Source organism: Thamnophis elegans, chromosome 14, assembly GCF_009769535.1.
Source record: "Thamnophis elegans isolate rThaEle1 chromosome 14, rThaEle1.pri, whole genome shotgun sequence".
Lineage (NCBI taxonomy): Eukaryota > Metazoa > Chordata > Lepidosauria > Squamata > Colubridae > Thamnophis > Thamnophis elegans.
In genome coordinates this window covers 22,185,894-22,207,206 of record NC_045554.1, presented here as the reverse complement: position 1 = coordinate 22,207,206, position 21,313 = coordinate 22,185,894, and the positions used below count along the sequence as shown (strand labels likewise).

The 21,313-nt window shown below is 42.6% G+C and overlaps 1 protein-coding gene across 1 annotated transcript in view; it reads left to right on the top strand.

Moving 5' to 3' along the window:
- Positions 1–19,916, top strand: part of MSLN (mesothelin) — a 44,400-nt gene extending 24,484 nt beyond the window's left edge. Inside the window, exons 11-13 of the mRNA XM_032230907.1 lie at positions 6,754–6,848; positions 13,181–13,355; positions 19,787–19,916. Coding sequence (XP_032086798.1) covers positions 6,754–6,848; positions 13,181–13,355; positions 19,787–19,800 — 284 coding nt within the window. The 3' untranslated portion in view covers positions 19,801–19,916. The remainder of the gene's footprint in view (positions 1–6,753; positions 6,849–13,180; positions 13,356–19,786) is intronic.
- The last annotated feature ends 1,397 nt before the right edge of the window (positions 19,917–21,313 follow it).

The window sequence follows — 21,313 nt, the reverse complement described above, 5'->3', positions numbered from 1 at the left end:
GGAAACACTAGTTGAGGTTTAGAGCTTGTTGAATAACAATTTGAAATCAAGACTTGAATTGCCTTTAAACTGCATCTATACAAACAATATAGTCCCTAGATTGGGGAGGGAGTGTGTACAAAAACATTTGAATGGATGGATGGATGGATGGATGGATGGATGGATGGATGGATGGATGGATGGATCTTTCCAGTAAGGCCATGTTTAGTTCAATATGACTCATACAATAGAGTAGGCTAGGCTAAAACTGTGCCAAGTAATTTGTGGTCACAACGTTTTCTGTCCTTATAAATTGGATGAACTGAGTAATTAGATTAAGTCATGACTTGGTTTTTTATTTGGGTATTGCATGCTCCTTGAACATAGCAACAGGCTCAGAGTTGTGCATGCTATATGAATTACATCTAATTGAAATATTATCATATTTTTCAGAGTATAAGATGCACCTTTTTCCCTCAAAAAAGAAGCTGAAAATCTGGGTGCCTCTTAAACACTGAATACAGCATTTTATGCCTCGCCCCCTCACAAAATGACCATGAAGAGCAGGGGTGGGTTGCTCCCTCTTCGCACCGGTTCGCCAGAAGGGTTTGGTGAAATTCAGCATACGTTTTAGAACGCCTTCAACTAGTGGGACAGTACCGGAACACTCCCTCCCCCCTCCCCCCTCGCTCACTCCCCCCGCCCATCTGGTCGCTGCTCGGCACTCGCTCGCTTGTCCCACCCATTCCATCGGCACTTGCTCGCTCGCTCCCCCGCCCGTCCGCACCAAGCTTGCCCCCAGTCACCACTCACTGATTGACTGGCTCACCAATCGCTCCGCCTCTGATATCTGCTTTCGTTCTCTGCTGCCCGAATGAGTGAATGAGGCAGGCAGAGAATGAAAGGAGATAGCGTAGCTGAAGCAAATAAGCCTTCAGCTTCCTTCTTTCACATGTTCGGGCAATGAGGGGATGGGGCTTTCTCGCATGTCTTTGGAGAAAGAAAGAAGGTGTGAGAAAAATCCCACCCTCCCTGCCCAAACGTGTGAATGAAGGAGGCTGCAGACTCTTTTGCCCTCTGTTATAATATCTCCTTTCGTCCTCCGTTTTCCTCATTCACTCGTTCGGGCAGCAGAGAACGAAAAGAGATATCATAGCTGAAGGCAAAGGATTCTGCAGCCTCTTTCATTTACACGTTCAGGTAGTGGGGGGGCAAAATTTCTCGCACACCTTCTTTCTTTCTCTGAAGGCGTGTGGGAAAGCCCCCCCCCTGCCCTCCCCATTGCCTGAACATATGTAAATGAAGGAGACTGCAGGCATCTCACTATTAGGAAGTTTTTCCTTAATTTCCATCCATTGTTTCTTGTCCTGTTATCTGGTGCTTTGAAAAATAAGTTGACTCCTTCCTCTTTGTGGCAACCTCTCAAATACTGGAATACTGCTAACAGAGAAATTGCTCTGCAAATTCATATTTCAATTTTTAGTTCTTTGTTTACTGTATGGTTGACGTGTTCTTACATTTGCTATTGAAATATTTTAGCGTGTGTTTTAAGTAATTAAATTATTAAAAAAAATAAAAATTGGAAAAGAACATCCCCTCACACCCAAATGCAAAACAGTTTCAACTGGCACAGAGCAGAACATATATGTGTAGAGTAGACCTAGGAGCATATAAGGGAACATGGAGGTAATCTAGTCCAACCCCTTCCCAAGGCAGGAGTCCTTCCTTCTGTTTCAGTGGCAGACATGATGGAAATGGTGTGCGTGTGTGAGAGAGAGAGAGAGAAAGAATGAGAAAGAGAAAGAAAGAAAGTTGGAGAGAGAGAAGTAAGAAAGAAGGAAGGAGGGGGGGAAGGGTGAAAGAAAGTGGGAGAGATACACACAAGAAAGGAAGGAAGGAATGGAGGGAGAGTGATAGAAAAAAGAGAGAGACAAAAAGAGAAAGAGAAAGAGAAAGAGAGAGAAAGAAAAGAAAGAGAAAGAAGGAAAAAGGAAGAGAACTTATGACCACAATTGAGCCCAAAAATTTGGTTGCTAAGCAAGAACATTGTTAAGTGAGTTTCACCACATTTTCCAAGTTGGCCATGCCCACTCGGTATCGTGACCGGCAAGCCACTCTCACCCAGTCACATGACCAGCAAGCCACTCCCACAAAACAGGCCACATCTACAGAAGAGGTTCTAAAAAATTTTGAAACCCACCACTGATGCAGAACCTGTAGGAGGCTTTCAGAGAGCTCCTGGGAACTGGGGAAGGCAGAAATGAGTGGAAAACGAGCCACTTTTGGCTCAATTTCCCCCCACCACCACCCCCTATAAGCCTCCTAAAGGCTATGCATGCCATTTTTTTTTCCAAAAAATGGGCCCGTTTTCATGGAAATTGGGCCATTTTTTGCTCGTTTTTTGGGGGGGCACCCCTCCAGGAACACTCTGCAAGCCCCCTAAAGGCTATTCATATCTTTGGGGTGGGGGAAACGGGCCCATTTTCACAAAAAATGGGCCGTTTTGGGGAGGTTTGCAGAGTGCAAAAAAAACCCTTTTTTAATTTGCCTCTTCAAAACCTCATAGTCTTATACTCCAGTGTGTCTTACACTCCAGAAAATATGTTATTTCTTTGTTAAATTTTTATTTATTTGTTAAATTTATTTGCTACCTATCTTGCTGTGTGGCTATTCTAGGTGGTTTACAACATAAAAAGGAAGAAATGAAGAGAGTGCCAACAGAGCACCAACAGAAGAACCATAAAAAGATGGATGGAAAACAGAGGACAAATGGGGGGAGGGAACGTATGTCGGGGGGGGGGATGTCAGACGATCTTCTGCAGGGCTGGGCAAAGGAGTTTGTTTAGCACCTGATGGACAAAGTCACTTGGATCCATTCTTAGTTGGATCCCATGCATGGAGATGGTCTATGTGAGATGCTCAGGGAGGGTTTTTGCCCACTTCTCTAGAAACAGTTTGGTCCTGTTGGCCTTGTGAAGTGGACTGCACCACCGCCTGTCAGTTATTTCCTTGTCCCTCCTGGATGGTGGCTAGCGGTTGGGTCCAGGCACTGATTAATATGTCACTGGAGGGGACATTTCCAGATGTTTTTAAGGAAGTCCTAGTGGATGATCAGTTAAATATGAGCAACAGTGTGTGGCAGCAGGCAAAAAAGCTAATCCTTGCTTGAATAATAGAGGCATAGAATCAAAACCACCAATTTATAAAGCCTTAGTAAGGCCACACCTGGAATACTGCATCCAGTTTTGGATTACACATTACAAAAAAGATGTTGAGTCTTTGGAAAAAGTACAAAGAAGAGGAATTAAGATGATAGAGGGCCTGGAGACAAAAACATATGAAGAACGGTTGCAGGATTTGGGTTTGGTTAAAAGAAGGACTAGGGAGGTTAGCAGTATTCCAGTATTTGAGAGGTTCCCACAAAGAGGAAGGAGTCAACTTATTTTTCAAAGCACCAGATGGCAGGACAAGAAACAATGGATGGAAACTAAGGAAAAACTTCGTAATAGTGAGGGCAATTAATGTGGAACAGCTTTGCTTCAGAAGTTATGGGAACTTCATCACTGGAAGTTTTTAAGAAGAGACGACACAGTCACGTGTCTGAAATGGTCTAGTCTCCTGCTTGAGCAGGGTGTTTGACTAGCATAGGGTTCTCCAACCTTTTGGACCTCAGGGACCACCACATTCATAATTTTAAATCCCACAGCCAACTGGAGCAGGGAGGCTCAGCCGCATTTTGGGCCTACCTGTCTGCTTCTGCAAGGCCTCTGGGTGGGAGGCCTCAGAGAAAGCACCTGGTCAAGGCACACAGCCTGGAAACTTCTTTTGTTTTCCTTCTCTCAAGAAGCTTGGTCAACCTGAGTGAAGGAAAACGAAGAGGGGCAGACTGATTGTGGCTTGCTGACATTGGTGGGAAAGTCGGTCCCATATTCCTACTGCTTGGGACTCGGGGCGGTAAACCACATCCAGGAAGCACTACAGCAGAGAGAAGCAGCCGGAGTGAACCCTAGCTTTGATGTCCATTGCGGATGCTAGATCATCCCCCTGCAAACTCTCGTCCCTTGAGTAGCCCGGCTGAAGTTTCCCACACCGCTTCAGTGAGCGCTCCTCAAGAGACGAGAGTTTGTAGGGGGCCGATCTAGTGTCCGGGATGGCTACAAGAGAAATGTTCATTCCCAGCCATATTTGATATTTCTAGCTGCAATGAACAGCAGAGCTAGGGTTGACCCCAGGCACTTCTCTCCGCTAACAGGCGGTCAAGCTAACTGCCTGAAGGACCCCATCCTTTCCCTTGGAGTCAAAACACTGAAGCACGAGGAGCATGGGAAACTTCGGCTGGGCTCCTCAAGAGAACTGCAAAGATTGCTCTGTGCACCAGTTGGTGACCACTGGACTAGAAGACCTCCAAGGTCCATTCCAGTTCTATTCTGATTGATGTCTGGTGAGAGCGGCATGGGGGTAAGGCAACCATCCTCGCTCTCCTTGACTTCTCAGCGGCTTTCAATACCATCAACCATGATATTCTTTTGGGTTGGCTGTGGGGGCTGAGCAGCACAGTTCTGCATTGATTCAGCTCCTTTCTCCTTCTCAATGGCTAGCATTGACAGGAGAGGTGTAGCCCTCAGTTGTTATTTTGTGGTTGCCACTGGGCTTAATCCTTTACTTCTTTTCAACATCTATATGAAACTGCTGGGCAAGATCATCCGACGCCATGGGTTGAGCTATTTGCAGTTTGCTGATGACACCCAACTCTATATTTCTGCTCTTGGTGACCCAGGGGATGCTGTGGTTGCCCTCCCACTGAGCCTGGAGGCTGTGGGGGCCTGGATGGGGGACCACAGGTTTTGACTGAACTCTGATTAGACTGAATGGCTTTGGGTGGACAGGGCTCCAGCATCTGGGATTTTGTCATCTTTGACTCTGAAATGGGCTGGTATGGCTCCAGAAAGATCCAGTTCACAACTTGGGAGTTCTCCTGGACTTGTAACTCCTGCTCAGGGAGCAAGTGGCAGCCATGGCTAGGAGAGCTTTTGCACAACTTCATGTTGTGCAGCCTTTCCTGGATCAGGATTCATTGCACTCAGTCATTCAGTCCGTGGTCATCTCATGGTTGAACTATGGTACTCTACATGAGCCTACCCTTGAAGAGCATTTGGAAGCTATTTGCTCTCACAACCTCTAGGGAAGTTGGGATGGGCCATCAGTCTCCATTCAAACACATCCACCTGGGCACCAATGCCAAATTGGCCATGCCAGTTCTCCAGGGTTTCCGTGCTTTCCCACCCCCTCCAGTTATGAACATAGCTTCTTCCCAGTTTTTCTTTTGCTCACCATCAGAAAAATGAATGGTTGCCCAATCCCCATGATAGATAACTCTTCCAGGTAGATTGTTATTGCAGTTCTGGCTTAATATTAAACCTGCTCCAACTTGGTCCCTTAGCTAAGAAAGACCCTCAATTCCATTTGTAGTGAAAGGTATACTTTTACTAAAAGTCAGGTGGATTACAATGTAGCAAAGCCAGAACTGAAGCTCGCATGCCAAAATTTCGGATTAACTTTTCCCATCTGGTTCCTCTCCTCTCAAGATTCCCTATTGTCCAATTACATTTGAATAAATTGTTTTGGGAACAGTCTCTTCAATGGGTGGCTGGTAAGCCATTGCATTCCTTTCCCAAGCTCTGACCTTCTGTCTCTGGAAGATACGATAAGCTGGTAGATTTCCCCCCTCCTCATCCCACTCCTCTCTCCACAGTTCATGGTAGACAGACAACTTGCAAATGCAAAGCTCAAGCCTAAGATGGCAACTCTGACAAATCTGTTTGCACAAATGAAGTGTACATTTGCGAATCAGAAAGTACTTTTGACATGACAATAAGCGGAACTATTTTGCCTCAAATACAATTTTATAAGTCCAATAAATCTGTCCATTTCAATGCCTATATGGAGTATGTAGTATCAATTCAGTGTTTCTATCTACTATACATTGTATATTCCTCTTAATACAATATATGAACTGAAGCATGGACTTTTTCTGCCTAATGTATACATTTTGAATAGAAATAATTTCCTCAAATGCAATACATGATTATATGTTAATTTTATGAGTTTAGATATAGACTTTTCTTCAGTATCCTGAGGTACTCTGATGCAGGCAAATACAAGGCTAAATTTGGAATGGGAACATGAATTGTGTTGCCATAGGTTAATTGAGTTTGTTTATTTGTTTGGAAAAGATACAAGTATTGTAAGTCTAATTTGCATAGACAATGTAAACAGATGAATTTCTACTCCATTTTAAAACTATATTGTTATATTTAATGTTATGTTTCCTCTTGTCCCATCATTTCTTTCATCTTTTTCCTGGCAAAACTTCTGTTAAGGTGGCAAAGATTGAACTATTGCAAAATCTATTTTTGATGGGTAGATTTAAGGGCTGTTGTCTCTCTATTCCCACCACCATCATTTCACATGGATTGGAAATTTACATTTTATGACCAACACTACTTAAAGGAGCGTTTCCGTGACTTATGTCATATGAAACACTCCTTTAAGTAAAGTTAGTCATAAAATGTAAATTGAAGTACCCTGCAACTAGCCCCAAGATACAGCTCTGAAACCTGAAAGCTCACTGTGTATATTGGTTTGAAACAATTTAGAAAATGTGCAGCTATTAATAAAACGTGTTGAAACTATTTCAAGAAAAAAAATCCCGTTGCTCTTTCATTTGAGAGGACCAGTAAAGATTATCAGCTAAATTCTTCTCCTTGCTTGCAGGAGGTGCTCCAGGTGAAGATCTCAGGGCACTTAGCAAAAACGATGTCAACATGGATATTCAAACTTTTTTGGGCCTGAAAAGCAGCTCTCTAATGGTGAGTGGAGTTTAAAGTAAAAGGTGGCTGAAGTCAGTTTTCCCCAGCCATTCTGGCAGGGTAATTATAGGAGCTTCTCCAAGAATCCTGAAGACAAACAATTTGGATGGGGGGAACAAGTCAATACCACATTTCTCAGGTTTTGAAGTTTTGTTCAGATTTCAAAGCTTCCATGTTGGATATTTTGAATTTTAAAATATTTAAGATTTTAAAATTTTTAGTGTTTCAAAAAATCACCTTCCAAGCTCTAATCAGCCAAGTCAACATTCTAATCAATGTTGGTAGTCCACTTATGACCACAATTTGAGCCCAAAATTTCTGTTATTAAGTGAGACATTTGTTAAGTGAGTTTTGTTCCATCTTACTACATTTCTTGCCATAGTTAAGTGAAACACTGCAGTTTGTTAAATTAGTGATATTATTATTATTATTATTATTATTATTATTATTATTATTATTATTATTTTATTATTATTACTTAATGGATTTATAGGCCGCCCAATCCCGGAGGACTCCGGGTGGCTTACAAAACAAAAGAAAGTAATTAGTGAAAAAATAAAAGAAAAACAATATAAAACATCACCATGCACCCAATCTGATCGGGGCTGGACCTCAGTAATGAGGTCAACAGCCCCAGGCCTGCCGGAATAGCCAGGTTTTAACAGCTTTTCAGAAGGCCATGAGAGTGGGTAAGGTCCGGATCTCCAGGGGTAGTTCATTCCATAGGGTCGGAGCGGCCACAGAGAAGGCCCTCCTCCGGGGAGCCGCCAGCTGACACTGCCTGGCTGACGGCACCTGAAGGAGGCCCACCCTGTCCGATCTCACCGGCCGTTGGGAGGTATGCGGCAGTAGGCGGTCTCGCAGGTATCCTGGTCCTAAGCCATGTAGGACTTTAAAGGTAATGACCAGCACCTTGAATTGCGATCGGAGAACAATAGGAAGCCAGTGCAGCTCGCGGAGGATAGGTGTAATGTGGGTGTATCTTGGTATACCCAATATCGCTCGCGCTGCTGCATTCTGGACTAATTGTAGTCTCCGAACGCTTTTCAGGGGCAGCCCCATGTAGAGCGCATTACAGTAGTCTAGTCTTGAGGTGACGAGGGCGTGAGTGATTAAGGCTTCCCCATTGATTTGGCTTGTCAGGTTGCAAAGCTGATCACACGATCCTGGGACATTGCAACTCTCATAAATATAAATCAGTTGACAAACATTTGAATTTTGATCATGTGACCATGGGAATGCTGTAATGGTCATAAGTGTGAAAAATGGTCATAAGTCATTTTTTCAGTTCTGTTGTAACTTTGAATGGTCACTAAATGAACTGTTGTAAGTCAAGAGCTACCTGTAGCATTTTTAGCATTTTTAGCAAGGTGAAGTGTATAGAATAGACCAGTGATGGCTAACCTTTTTGCCATTGTGCGCCAAAAGCGGGGGGAGTGCGGGGGGGCCTGCGTGTGCGTGCCCACACCCATAATTCTATGCGCCCTCCCCCAGCAATGTGCACAACCCCTACCCGCATGTGCGAGTGACCCCCCCCCCGTGTGCATGCGTGCATGACCCCTCCTCCCCCCGCTTTTGGCACGGGACGGCACGGTGGACCCATTTTTTGCCCTCCCCAGGCTTTAGAGGCTTTCTAGGAGCTTGGGGAGGGTGAAAACAGCCTCCCACACTCCCAGAGGCCCTCCAGAGGCCGGAAACAATTCAGACTTCTGGTTTGCACGCTGGACTGTTTTTTGCCCTCTCGAGGGCGAAAAACAGCTGAAAATCAAGGCTGAAATCAGCTGGCCAGCATACGCATGTGCACCAGAGCAGACAGAGCAACACCTCGCGTGCCCTCAGAAATGGCTCTGTGTGCCACCTGTGGTTCGTGTGCCATAGGTTCGCCATCACTGGAATAGACTATCATCCTTAGTTGCACATATCACATACTAATTGTAAGAATCAGTTATGGCAAATTATTGTCAGCATGCCACAAATTCAACCATAGGATGCTTCTATTCTAACCATGTTCACACTAGAATCTACATTGCTCTATATTCTAAGATATTTATCTCTATTCTAATCAATCAACTTGCTCAAGCAGAGCAGGAAGATATTTCATCTGGCTCTGTTAAGAAAGGACACTTTTGGCGAACCACAAAACTACAGTAATAATATAAATTATTCTCTGAGCAGAAATGCTTCCAAAATCTCACTTCAAGGACAGTATGCCCATAAAACCCAGAGAAGTGTGAGACTGATGGCATGTGTGTTGGAAATAAATCCTTACAAAAACTTGGATTGGTAAGAAAAGAATTTTATTAACAAAAATAAAAGGAAACAAAAAAGGCAGTTTGCAAAGTGCGGTGAGCTTGAGCAAGACTTCAACTGTAAGTTCTAGCCCAAAAACACACTCCTGAATTCAAAAGTAAGGGGTTCCCTAACACGACGCCCCTTTCCCTCGCCTTTGGTCCCATTGGATAGGTACTCAGGGGTTTCAACTAATCTGAGGCCCTATTAAGAATACATTAGCCCTCCCCCACCCTCCTGCCCACATGCAGTTGCAGTTTTAATCCCCAGCTTCCGGTCATTATTTATTTTATTTTTGAATTTTAGCATTCCCTACATGTGTATCCTGTGATTACACACAGAATCAAACAGATGAAAACTTTACATAATGCTTTATTGTAAGACACAGGTCCCCAAGAAAAGGCTGGGCAGGGCTAATTGCAGCCTCCAAGCCCTTCCACGTGGGCGCAGCCATCTCCAGAAATCTTGGGAGCTCAGTCTTTACAACTGCCAAACAGCTGTTAAAGTTCATAATACAGTTCATACTCCCTTCTAAAGGATTTTGCATTTATTTGAATTATGAGCTGCTTCAGTGTGGATGTTCCGTTACTTGTCCCAGCTTCTGCCAACCTAGCAGTTTGAAAGCACATAAAAATGCAAGTAGAAAAATAGGGACCACCTTTGGTGGGAAGGGAACAGTGTTCTGTCCACCTTCGGCATTTAATCATGCCGGCCACATGACCACAGAGACATCTTCGGACAGCGCTGGTTCTTCAGCTCTGAAAGGGAGATGAGCACCACCCCCTAGAGTCAGGAACCAAAAGTAGTCCCTATTTTTCTACTTACATTTTTATGTGCTTTCGAATTGCTGCAAAAGCCAACAAGTAACGGGAGCTCACTCCGTTATGCGACACTAGGGATTCAAACCACCGAACTGCCGACCTTTCTGATTGACAAGCTCAGCGTCTGAGACACTACGTCCCTTATGGCATATAGGATTAAATAGAGTACAGGTGAAACTTGAAAAATTAGAATATCGTGCAAAAGTTCATTTATTTCAGTAATGCAATTTAAAAGGTGAAACTAATATGTGAGATAGACTCATTACATGCAAAGCAAGATATTTCAAGCTGTGATTTGTCATAATGATTATGGCTTACAGCTCATGAAAAACCCCAATCCACCCTCTCAGAAAATTAGAATATTGTGAAAAGGTGCAATATTCTAGGCTCAAAGTGTCCCACTCTAATCAGCTAATTAAGCCATAACACCTGCAAAGGGTTCCTGAGGCTTTAAATGATCTCTCAGTCTGCTTCAGTAGGGATCACAATCATGGGAAAGACTGCTCACCTAACAGTTGTGCAGAAAACCATCATTGACACCCTCCATAAGGAGGGAAAGCCTCAAAAGGTAATTGCAAAATAAGTTGGATGTTCCCAAAGTGCTGTATCAAAGCACATTAATAGAAAGTTATATGGAAGGGAAAAGTGTGGAAGAAAAAGGTGAACAAGCAGCAGGGATGACCGCAGCCTGGAGAGGATTGTCAGGAAAAGGCCATTCAAAAGTGTTGGGACTTTCACAAGGAGTGGACTGAGGCTGGAATCAGTGCATCAAGAGCTACCACACACAGATGGATCCTGGACATGGGCTTCAAATGTCGTATTCCTCTTGTCAAGCCACTCCTGAACAACAAACGTCAGAAGCGTCTTACCTGGGCTAAAGAAAAACAGACCTGGTCTGTTGCTCAGTGGTCCAAAGTCCTCTTTTCTGATGAGAGCAACTTTTGCGTCTCATTTGGAAACCAAGGACCCAGAGTATGGAGGAAGAATGGAGAGGCACTCACTGCAAGATGCTTGAAGTCCAGTGTGAAGTTTCCAGTCTGTGTTGATTTGGGGAGCCATGTCATCTGCTGGTGTTGGTCCACTGTACTTCATTAAGTCCAGGGTCAATGCAGCCGTCTACCAGGAGATTTTGGACCACTTCATGCTTCCTTCCACAGATGAGTTTTATGGGGATGCTGACTTCATTTTCCAGCAGGACTTGGCACCTGCCCACACTGCCAAAAGCACCAAAACCTGGTTCAATGACTGTGGGATTACTGTGCTTGATTGGCCAGCAAACTTGCCTGACCTGAACCTCATAGAGAATCTATGGGGCACTGCCAAGAGAAAGATGAGAGACATGAGACCGAACAATGCAGAAGAGCTGAGGCCGCTATTGAAGCATCCTGCTCTTTCATAACACCTCAGCAGTGCCACAGGCTGATAGCTTCCATGCCACGACGCATTGAGGCAGTAATTGCTGCAAAAGGGGCCCAAACCAAGTACTGAGTAGATATGCATGCTTATACTTTTCAGAGGTCCGATATTGTTCTTTGAACAATCCTTATTTTATTGATTGCATGTAATATTCTAATTTTCTGAGATTGTGGATTTGGAGTTTTCATGAGCTGTAAGCCATAATAATCACAATTATGACAAATCACGGCTTGAACTATCTTGCTTTGCATGTAATGAGTCTATCTCATATATTAGTTTCACCTTTTAAGTTTCATTACTGAAATTAATGAATTTTTGCATGATATTCTGATTTTTCGAGTTTCACCTGTATTTTGGATGTTCAGTAGTAATACATAAATAGGGAAATTGTATCTCCTTGAGGCCTTTGAGGCGAGGAGAGGCCAGGCAAGGCACCCCTTGACACGAGTGACATCAAGTTGGTCACACCCAGAGGTGGGATTCAACCAGTTCTAGCCTATTCACTAGAACTGGTAATTAATTTTCTAAGCAGTTTGGAGAATCGGTTGTTAGAAGAAAACTCCTTTTGTTTTTTTCCACTTTACAAGGTTAATCCTGTAAAGAAGGCAGGAAAGAAACATTCTGGTGTTGGCACTGATTTTTTTACTGCCTTCTGTGGGGCATGTGATCTTTCCTTAAATCTGGATGATTTCCTTAGGACAGTGTTTCTCAACCTTGGTGACTTTAAGTCCTGTGGACTTCAACTTCCAGAATCCCCCAGCCATTCTGGGAGTTGAAGTCCACAGGACCTAAAGTCACCAAGGTTGAGAAACACTGCCTTAGGATATCTTATGAGGTGAGTGAGACCAGCTGGTATCTTTAAGAGGTGCAGCTGGATCTAAGGATTACTTCTCCTGGATGTGCTTTTTCTGGAGAGCTTAAATGACCACTTTGCTAAAGGGTTTCACTTTATGAGCAAGAGTTGGCTGTTGATAGTTATCATTGCATTTTAATGTTGATAGTTATCATTGTATTTTAATTCCTCAAGGTACTCTGGCACCCTGCCTGATTTGTAACTCCAGCTTGCAGGTATTTCTAACCTAATGATCTGTATTTAGGGCAGCTTTTTTGCAAGCAAAGAAGTTTTTTGTATTTTTGTATAGATAATTCTTGACTTATAACAGTTCACTTAGTGACCATTCAAAGTTACAATGACACTGAAAAAAGCGACTTTTGACTGTTTTTCACACTTACAACCATTGCAGCATCCCCAAGGTCATGAGGTCAGGCTAGGCAAAGCGTCTCTCGACATGAGTGACATTGAGTTGTCCACGCCCACCCAATCACATGACCACCCACCCATGACCACCCAGTCACATGACAACCAAGTCACGCCTACCCACTCACATGACAACCAAGCCATGCCCACCAAGCCACACCCACAGAACAGGTAGTAAAAAAAATTGAATTCCACCACTGGTCTCTCTCTTATCTCAGCTCATCTTCACCTGCTCACTCCACACACATAGTTGCTTTTCCTTTTCTAAGCTGACGGTATGGGTGGGAGAAGATGGGTGCAGCCAAATGATGACACGAGAAAGTGGCATGGATGTCTTTGCTGGTTGGTTCCTCTCCCTCAGCAGGCTGGGGAGATTTGGGCATCTCAGGGTTACAATCATTGTGGGGTGAAATGCAATGACTTCAACTGTAAGAAAAGTAGAAGTGTTTCTGCTCACTTGCAGTGACTTTAATCAAGGACAACTTCACTCCTTCCCTGCAGTAAAGCGACAGTTGCTTCTAACTAGTTTTGTTCTATTTATTCTGTAGGAATTAACCCCTGAAAATGTGAAAGGCCTGCTGGGCAGAAATCTAAACAACCTGCAGGACAAACAGAATATCCCACTTATACAAGAGTGGATCCAAACGCGGAAGCAATCTGATCTGAACAGCCTTGGTCTGGGACTCCGAGGTGGCCTCCCTGAAGGCTTTGTTGTTCTTAAAAGTAAGACCACAAGTGCCTCTACTTTTAGATTAATAGCGTAGAAGGAAGATACTGGATATCAGGGGGGAACAAAAGGAAAAAGCTTTCTGGTGGCAGGGGGTGGTGCACATTTTTATGCAGTTGTTCATTCTGGTTTTGTATGCTTTCCTCCTGGTAAGATGGTCAGGATAGTTGCAAGTTTCACATTAGTGCTAACTAACTCATGGAAGGTGGAAAGGGAAACAACAGAGAGATAAAAGTGAAACTGTGTGGAATTGAGGACGGTATATTAGTTTAGGGGTAATCATTCCACTTCCAGGAATCTTGGAACTTAAGCGTTATGTTGCTTCTTTTCTTCTCCAGGCCCATCAGCACCACCCTTTGCCAATTGTTTTGAGTCTACAAAATACTAAAATCCCTACTTATTAACCATCAAAAATTAGCTAATTTTTATCATCAATTGGCATTATCAGCCAGTGTCTTTCCAATAGCAAAATAATCCTTTCTCTCTCGCCAGCAGTTGTGTCATTTCTCTTATTAGAATCTTTTCAGAGTTTAACATTTCTCTCCGCACTCTGTAGCTTAAAGGATCTCTCATGTAGTTTCATTGCTCTTTAATTGTTATTAACGTAGGCTTAGCTTTGGTTATCAAACTTGTTTCTGGATATATTTGTCTTCTTAATTCCATCTTTTTCACTCTTTTTTTCTCTCCTGCATCTTGAAGTTGAAAGAAAGGCTCCAAGTTGTCAAAAACACTTTTCCAGCTTCCCTTCTTTTCACTTTCGCTCGTATTTGGTCCACTGATGGATTCATCTGACATCTTATCTTTATTTTCTATGTTTCCATTCTCTTCTTTGATCTCTGGGGCTCCAACCCTCTCCTCTTTAACTGTAGCACCCCATAAACTGTCCCATTTCTTGTCAAATCTCTTAAGTCCTTCTGCATTATTTTGAAGTCCAGCCAGGATGTTTTGGATTATTAGATTTTCTTCCTCTGAATATTGATCCATTTTTCAAAATGCACATCCTCCAGAGCTGACTCATAGGGCCCCTCATTGTCGGAGTCTGGTGGCAGCTCCAACGGCTCCTGCTGGGCCACAACAGCATCTAACTGAATCTCTGTGAAGGCCCAGGTTTCCTGTAAGAAGAGGATGTCAAATTGTGATATATAGTCAAAAAAGAGTTGGTCTTTTGATGGAACAGACCAGACCGCTATATTATAGGTTATAAGGGAAAGTGGGTCATCTTTTGCAGCTCATCGGGAAACTTGATTTAAAGGGAAGTTGTTGGGTTGTTGCCATGGATTGAGGTGTCACATACACAGAATTGGCCTTCTCTAAAAGTAGAGGGGTTACCATCTAAGTCCTGTGTAGATTCCTGAGGAACCTGTTCAGAGTAAGAGGTTTTAGCACCAGCTAACAGAGCTTGCCATTCCGATGCAAGTGGAAGATGCGTGCATGCATCAGTTTCTTGGTTTGGTGCTGAAGGTGTCATGGGATATTCACATAAGGATGATAGCATCTCCTGGGACCTCTAATGGCCCCTTTGGATCTTGGCTTCTATTTTCCATGATCTCATGTTCATGCAATCTCTTGTCCACTGGGTGAAATGTGAGAGGGTCAATTTTTGGGGAGACCAGATCTATAAGCGGCTCTGCTGCGTCAATTGTGACCAATAAGGATTTTTTAAAATTTTCTAACTTGAATAATATGTTGTCTTGTTCTTTCCTTGGGAGAGTGCCAAAAGCATTAATGAGGCCAGTTGCTGTGCTGTTAAGTATCTCATCACCAGACAAGTGACTCCCACTTTCTTTCTTTCTGACTCCCACTTTCTTTCTTTCCCTTTCCCAAGGTTGAAAATGAGGAAGTGGCAGCCACCTTAGGAGCTCACATGTTAACAATTAACGGTGTAACTCTTTCCTCACAGAAGACTGATGGGAAAGATTTGAAAGGAGGCTAAATGTGCCTTCATCTTAAATAACATCTGTGGTATGGTGGGCTGTTTGAAAGCCAGGAGAATCCACTTCCAATTTGGGGCCTCATTTGGCTACTCCGCAGCACGGAGATCAATCTGCCCCCTGTGGCAGTGAAGAACCTGCTTTAGGGAATTTAGTATTGCACTTTGGGTATTCCAACATCTGTAATTAAGTCCATTCACATGGATTCTAAGAGCAATCCGTTGTGCTTGTAGTGAGCGATGTGATTGTTGTAATTGCGGGGTGGGGAGGGGGTGCTTTCCTGACTTCCAGTGAGACTTCTCTATTAATACATCTCCCGCTCATTGCCTTGTCTGGGGAGGGACTGTTTTTCTGAGTGGACTGCCACTTTTTATCCGATTCTTTAACTGGCTCTTTGCTCTTTTTCCTCTTCCTTATCCTGCGTATGGGAGTTAACCAAGTCTGCTGTAAGAACTTTAGTGGGGGTGCCTGGGCCCGATATTGTGCTTGAAGAAAAACAGCTATATTTTTTTTCAATGTCTCTAAATCATGTTGGATGGCAATTAATTGTTCAAATATTGAAACCACCGTTTCTGCTGTGAGAAGGCATTGCTTTGCCATAAACTCTGTTGAATTTTCCCAAGGTAAACTTTCTGTACTCTGAATTATCTTGTTGTTCTTTACCTTTTTAACCTTTAACTCAAACTCCGTACAGAAATTGGACTAGTTGTTTGTGAGAACAGCTGGCTTTCAGTTTGTTTTGCCCCACCAGATCGGGAAAGCTGCTAGTAGCTGCTGTTTTGCCAAATCTCTTTGCAGGTCCCGTTCTAATCTCTCAAAATTGTTGGAAATGGAGGAGTGGTTAGTTTTACTTACAAAACTCTTGCCAACAAAGTGCTCCTCAATTCTTGGTTGTTTTGCTGTTTTCACTGGAGGGAGAGATCACGGGCTGGTGCCATGGCGTTTCTTTATTTTTCCCGTTCCTTTTTAATCCCTGGAAGCAACAAAGACTTTTATCTGTGTTATGGTCTGTTTTCTCCGCCAAAAAATGTTAAATAAAAAAGGATCCAATGGGAGTACTAAAAATTGATAAAATAAAATAAAACCAGGATGCTACCGCAAACATGCTCTGGCTGCACCAGCTGCAGCTCCACCAACTCCATTTGCGAAAATTTTGATTCTAAAAGCCCAACACAGCAAAAGAAAAAGAAATTCAAAAAGAAATCAGCATGGTTGCACCAAGAACTTGATAAACTGAAAGATAAAGGATAAACATTAAAAATGGAAAGAGAGACACATAACTAAGGCTTATAGCCTAAATCTGCAAAGACTAAGTCAGGAACACTAAGGCTCAGAGTGAACAAATGTCAAAATAACAGTTAAAAGTTTCTTTCAACATGTAAAAAACAAGAAAAAAGTCAAGGAAATAATATTTTCATTAATGGGAGAAGATGGTAAGGAAGTGATGGGGAGCAGGGAGGAAGCTGAGCTGCTTAATTCATTTTTCACACAAAAAGAAAAATAGCCCAACCTACCAGAAAAAGACAGACTAGGAATAAATTTAAATAGGCAAGAAAATGGTAAGAGAACACCTATCCCATTCTAGATGTTCAAATCGCCAGGACTAGATGGATTATATCCCAGACTTCTGAAGACATTGGCAGCTGTGATCTTGGAAACATTGAATCATATCTTTCAAATATCCTGGAACACCAACCAGAAGACTGGAAAAGAGCTGATGTGGTTCTTGTCTTCAAAAAAAGGAAGAACTAGATCTAGCAAACTCAGCCTGACATCAATACCTGGAAAGATCCTGGAAAATTAAGCAACAGATCTGCAAACATGTTAAGCAAAGCAAGCAAAGTTATAACCAGAAGCCAAGATGGATTTGTTAAAAATAGATCATGCCAAACAAATCTCATTTCATTTTTTGAAAAAGAATTTAACTGGTAGACCAGCAAAATGCTGTGGAAATAGTATACTTGGATTTTGGTATCTGACAAAATAGTAAGTTAGAAAAATGTGGGATAGACAGCATCACCCCCAGATGGATTTGTAGCTGGATGACAAATCACATTCAACATGTAGTCCTTCATAGAATTACATCTATACGGAGGAAAGTAAGCAGTGAGGTACCCCAAGGTTCTGTCACAACTCTTCAATATGTTCACAAACAATTTAGATGAGAGAACAGAAGGGGAACTCATCAAATTTGCAGATGACACCAAGCTGGCATAAACAGCCAACACCCCAGAAGATAGGCTCAAGATCCAGAAGAATCTCGACAGACTTGAACACTGGGTCCTATCTAACAAAAATGAAATTCAATGGTGAGAAAAAATATAGTTTTGCATTTAGACAAGAAAGAACAAATGTATAGGTATAAAATAGGTGGAACCTGGCTCAGTACCAGTAACCGTGAGAGGAATCTTGGAGTTCCAATGAACAATCACTTAAATGTGAGCCAGCAATGTGTGCATCATAAAAAAAAAAACCAATACAACCCTAGCCTGCATTAACACAGCAATAGATCCAAGGTCATGTGAAGTATTAGTACCACTTTATAATGATTTAGTAAGTTTACTACAGCATTATAAAGTGCACTTTGTGCAAAACTGCATCCAGTTTTGATCACCACAATATAAAAATGGTATTGGGACTCTGGAAAGAGTGAAGAGAAGCACAACAAAGATGATCTCATGAAAAGGAGCAGGGCGACAGGATAGCAGTATTCCAATATTTGAGGTGCTGCCACAAAGAAGAGGGGGTCAACCTATTTTCCAAAGCACCAGAAGGCAAGGCAAGAAGCAACGGGTGGAAACTAATCAAAGAGACAAGCAACCTAGAACTAAGGAGAAATTTCCTGACAGTGAGAACAATTAACAGTGAACATTTTATTCCAGAAATTGTGGGGGCTCCATTGCTGGAGATTTGTAAAAAGAGATTGGACTGCAGGGTTTCCTGCTTGAACAGGGAATTGGACACTAGAAGACCTCCAAGGTCCCTTCCAACTCTGTTATTCTGTTATTCCTTCCAACAAGAAACGGATGAAATCCTTCTGTGATTTTTCAAGGGGAAATTCATCCTTACATTACATTTAGTGTCAAATTCCCAACCAGAAAGCCAAATTTATTCCAATCTACTTCATGGATCCTCAAGGTAGTGTAGAACTGACAATGGGTATACTTTACAATATAAATGATGGAAATTGTAAATCATTACAATGATGAAATTCGATATGAAATAGTTGAATTATTGGAGAAACTACAATGACAATGAAACCTGTACCATTTGTCTGAAATGGTATAGGGTTTCCTGCCTGAGCAGTGGGTTGGACTAGAAGACCTTCAAGGTCCCTTCCAGCTATTCTATTCCTATTCTACTCTATTATTTCCCTTCAACTTTCAAAAGAACAGATTTGAGACATGCCTAAAGCTTCCATTCACATTGATCCTAACCAGAGAGCAGTATTTGAACATGAAAGATTTATTCAACAAATTGCCAAATGAGTTGCCATCATTATACCAAACAACACCAAAAATGAACCAACAACATCACATCACATTATGTTGAAAGAATAAGGGATTGGTTTGCAAATCATTCCAGAGTCCCATCACTCCTAAGATAACTTTCAGTATCTTCTTTCCTTTTGAAGATTAAGGCTGGCATCATTAGCTCCTAATAATAAACAAGAAGCTAATGGCAATGTATTGCTATGTGTATCAAATAATCCACTATGAGAGGAGTGTGTTTATTCCAAAAATACATGGTTGATAGACATCTAAGACCAAAGGCAACAGGCTAAGTTAGATCCAAATGAATCAAGCTACTTTGAGTTCAATAACATACAAAAGCTTGACTGAAGCCTTGAATGAGGAGGATCTTAGAAAAATTAGAAGGTGCCTCATTCTCTCTTCAACATTTGTTGATGGACCAAGACATTCAATGAACAATGTCAATTTGCCATAATGTATATACAGAAATATGGCAATGCTTCATTTCTCATTATTTTAAAACCATAGCCGTTAATAGCAATCCACCTGCGGTCATTCTGTTCTGTGCTTAGGTAAGGAAATATTTCTGGAAAGACGACCCAATGGGTCACAGTTATCACTGTGACGATGTAATGCAAGAGGATGTAGTAGCCAAAAGTTTTTTTTTTTGGTCAAAATGTCCATTTCAGTCCAGCAAATAATTTCAGTAAGGTATTGTATCACAGGTATGGTCCAGGTATGGATAGCTTTGAATTATTTTTAGCACTTCCCCACTCTTTGGATATATTATTTACTAATCACAATTTTAACTTGCCCATGCCTGATGTTATCCAATTGTAAATTGCCCGGGTATTTGTAGGTTTCCTATTTGGGGATTTGGCGACAGCATTTCAATTCCACTTGCCACACTTTATTGCTACTGTAGCCCATTTTCCTAGGCGAAGTTCCATAGCCGTACTAAAAAGTCATACAGTGTTTGACAATGACTGGATTTTTATTTCTGATATTATTTCTTTCTTTAAGGACTCAAGAAGTAAGACTGAGTTCTGAAAATGCATCTTCGACTATATGACCGTTTGGCTTCTTGTTTCAACCGGGCATCACCTATTCAAGTTCATCTCTGAAAGTGAAGAGTTCAGCAAACAAAAGTAAATAAACCTAGTGTTGTAGGATGTAATACAAGAATTGTTTGAGCCTACTTTTTAAATCTCCAAATCAGAAGCACACACCCACAGATGCAGTTTTAGAGGAGAAAATGGAGACCTCTACACATAATAATAGCAATAGCAATAGCAGTTAGACTTATATACCGCTTCATAGGGCTTTCAGCCCTCTCTAAGCGGTTTACAGAGTCAGCATATTGCCCCCAACAACAATCCGGGTTTTCATTTTACCCACCTCGGAAGGATGGAAGGCTGAGTCAACCCTAAGCCGGTGAGATTTGAACAGCCGAACTGCAGAACTGCAGTCAGCTGAAGTAGCCTGCAGTGCTGCATTTAACCACTGCGCCACCTCGGCTCTTATTCAAATATAAATATAAATATATTATATTTATATTATAATTATAAATTCTTATTGAAAATTTATCTAGACAGTTAGAGAGGTAAACAAGAAAGAGACACTTGTGGCTACTATTCCCCTTAACAGAGATAAGAACCTGATCTGTTTAACTGTTTAACTGTTTATTTAATTTATAGGCCGCCCAATCCTGGAGGACTACGGGCGGCTTACAGAAACAGACATTAAGAAAAATTAAAAACAGGTAAAAACACACCAAATTTAAAAAGACACAACATGCACCCAATCTAAGCGGGGCTGGACCTCAAACCAGAGGTCAACAGCCCCAGGCCTGCCGGAATAGCCAGGTTTTAATAGCTTTTCAGAAGGCCATGAGAGTGGGTAGGGTCCGGATCTCTGGGGGTATCTCTTTCCATAGGGCAGGAGTGGCAACAGAGAAGGCCCTACTCCGAGGCATCGCCAGCCGGCATTGTCCAGCTGATGGCACCTGGAGAAGGCCCATCTCGAAGATATCTGGGTTCTAGGCCATGTAGGGCTTTAAAGGTAATAACCAGCACCTTGAATCGTGCTCGGAGACCAATAGGAAGCCAGTGCAGCTCGCGGAGGATAGGTGTAATGTGGGTGTACCTAAGTACACCCAGTATCACTCGCGCGGCTGCATTCTGGACTAATTGTAGTCTCCGAACACTTTTCAGGGGCAGCCCCATGTAGAGCGCATTACAGTAATCCAGTCTTGAGGTGACGAGTGCGTGAGTGACTGTTTGCAGTGCCTCCCGGTCCAAATAGGAGCTGGTGCACCAGGAGAACCTGGGCAAAGGCCCTCCCTGGTCACAGCCGACAGATGATGTTCCAACGTCAGCTGTGGGTCCAGGAGGACCCCCAAGTTGCGGACCCTCTCTGAGGGGAGCAACTTTTCTCCTCCCAGGCTTAGGGACGGACTAGCTGGGCTGTCCTTAGGAGGCAACATCCACAGCCACTCGGTCTTGTCAGGATTGAGTGCAAGCTTGTTCACTCCCATCCACACCCTAACAG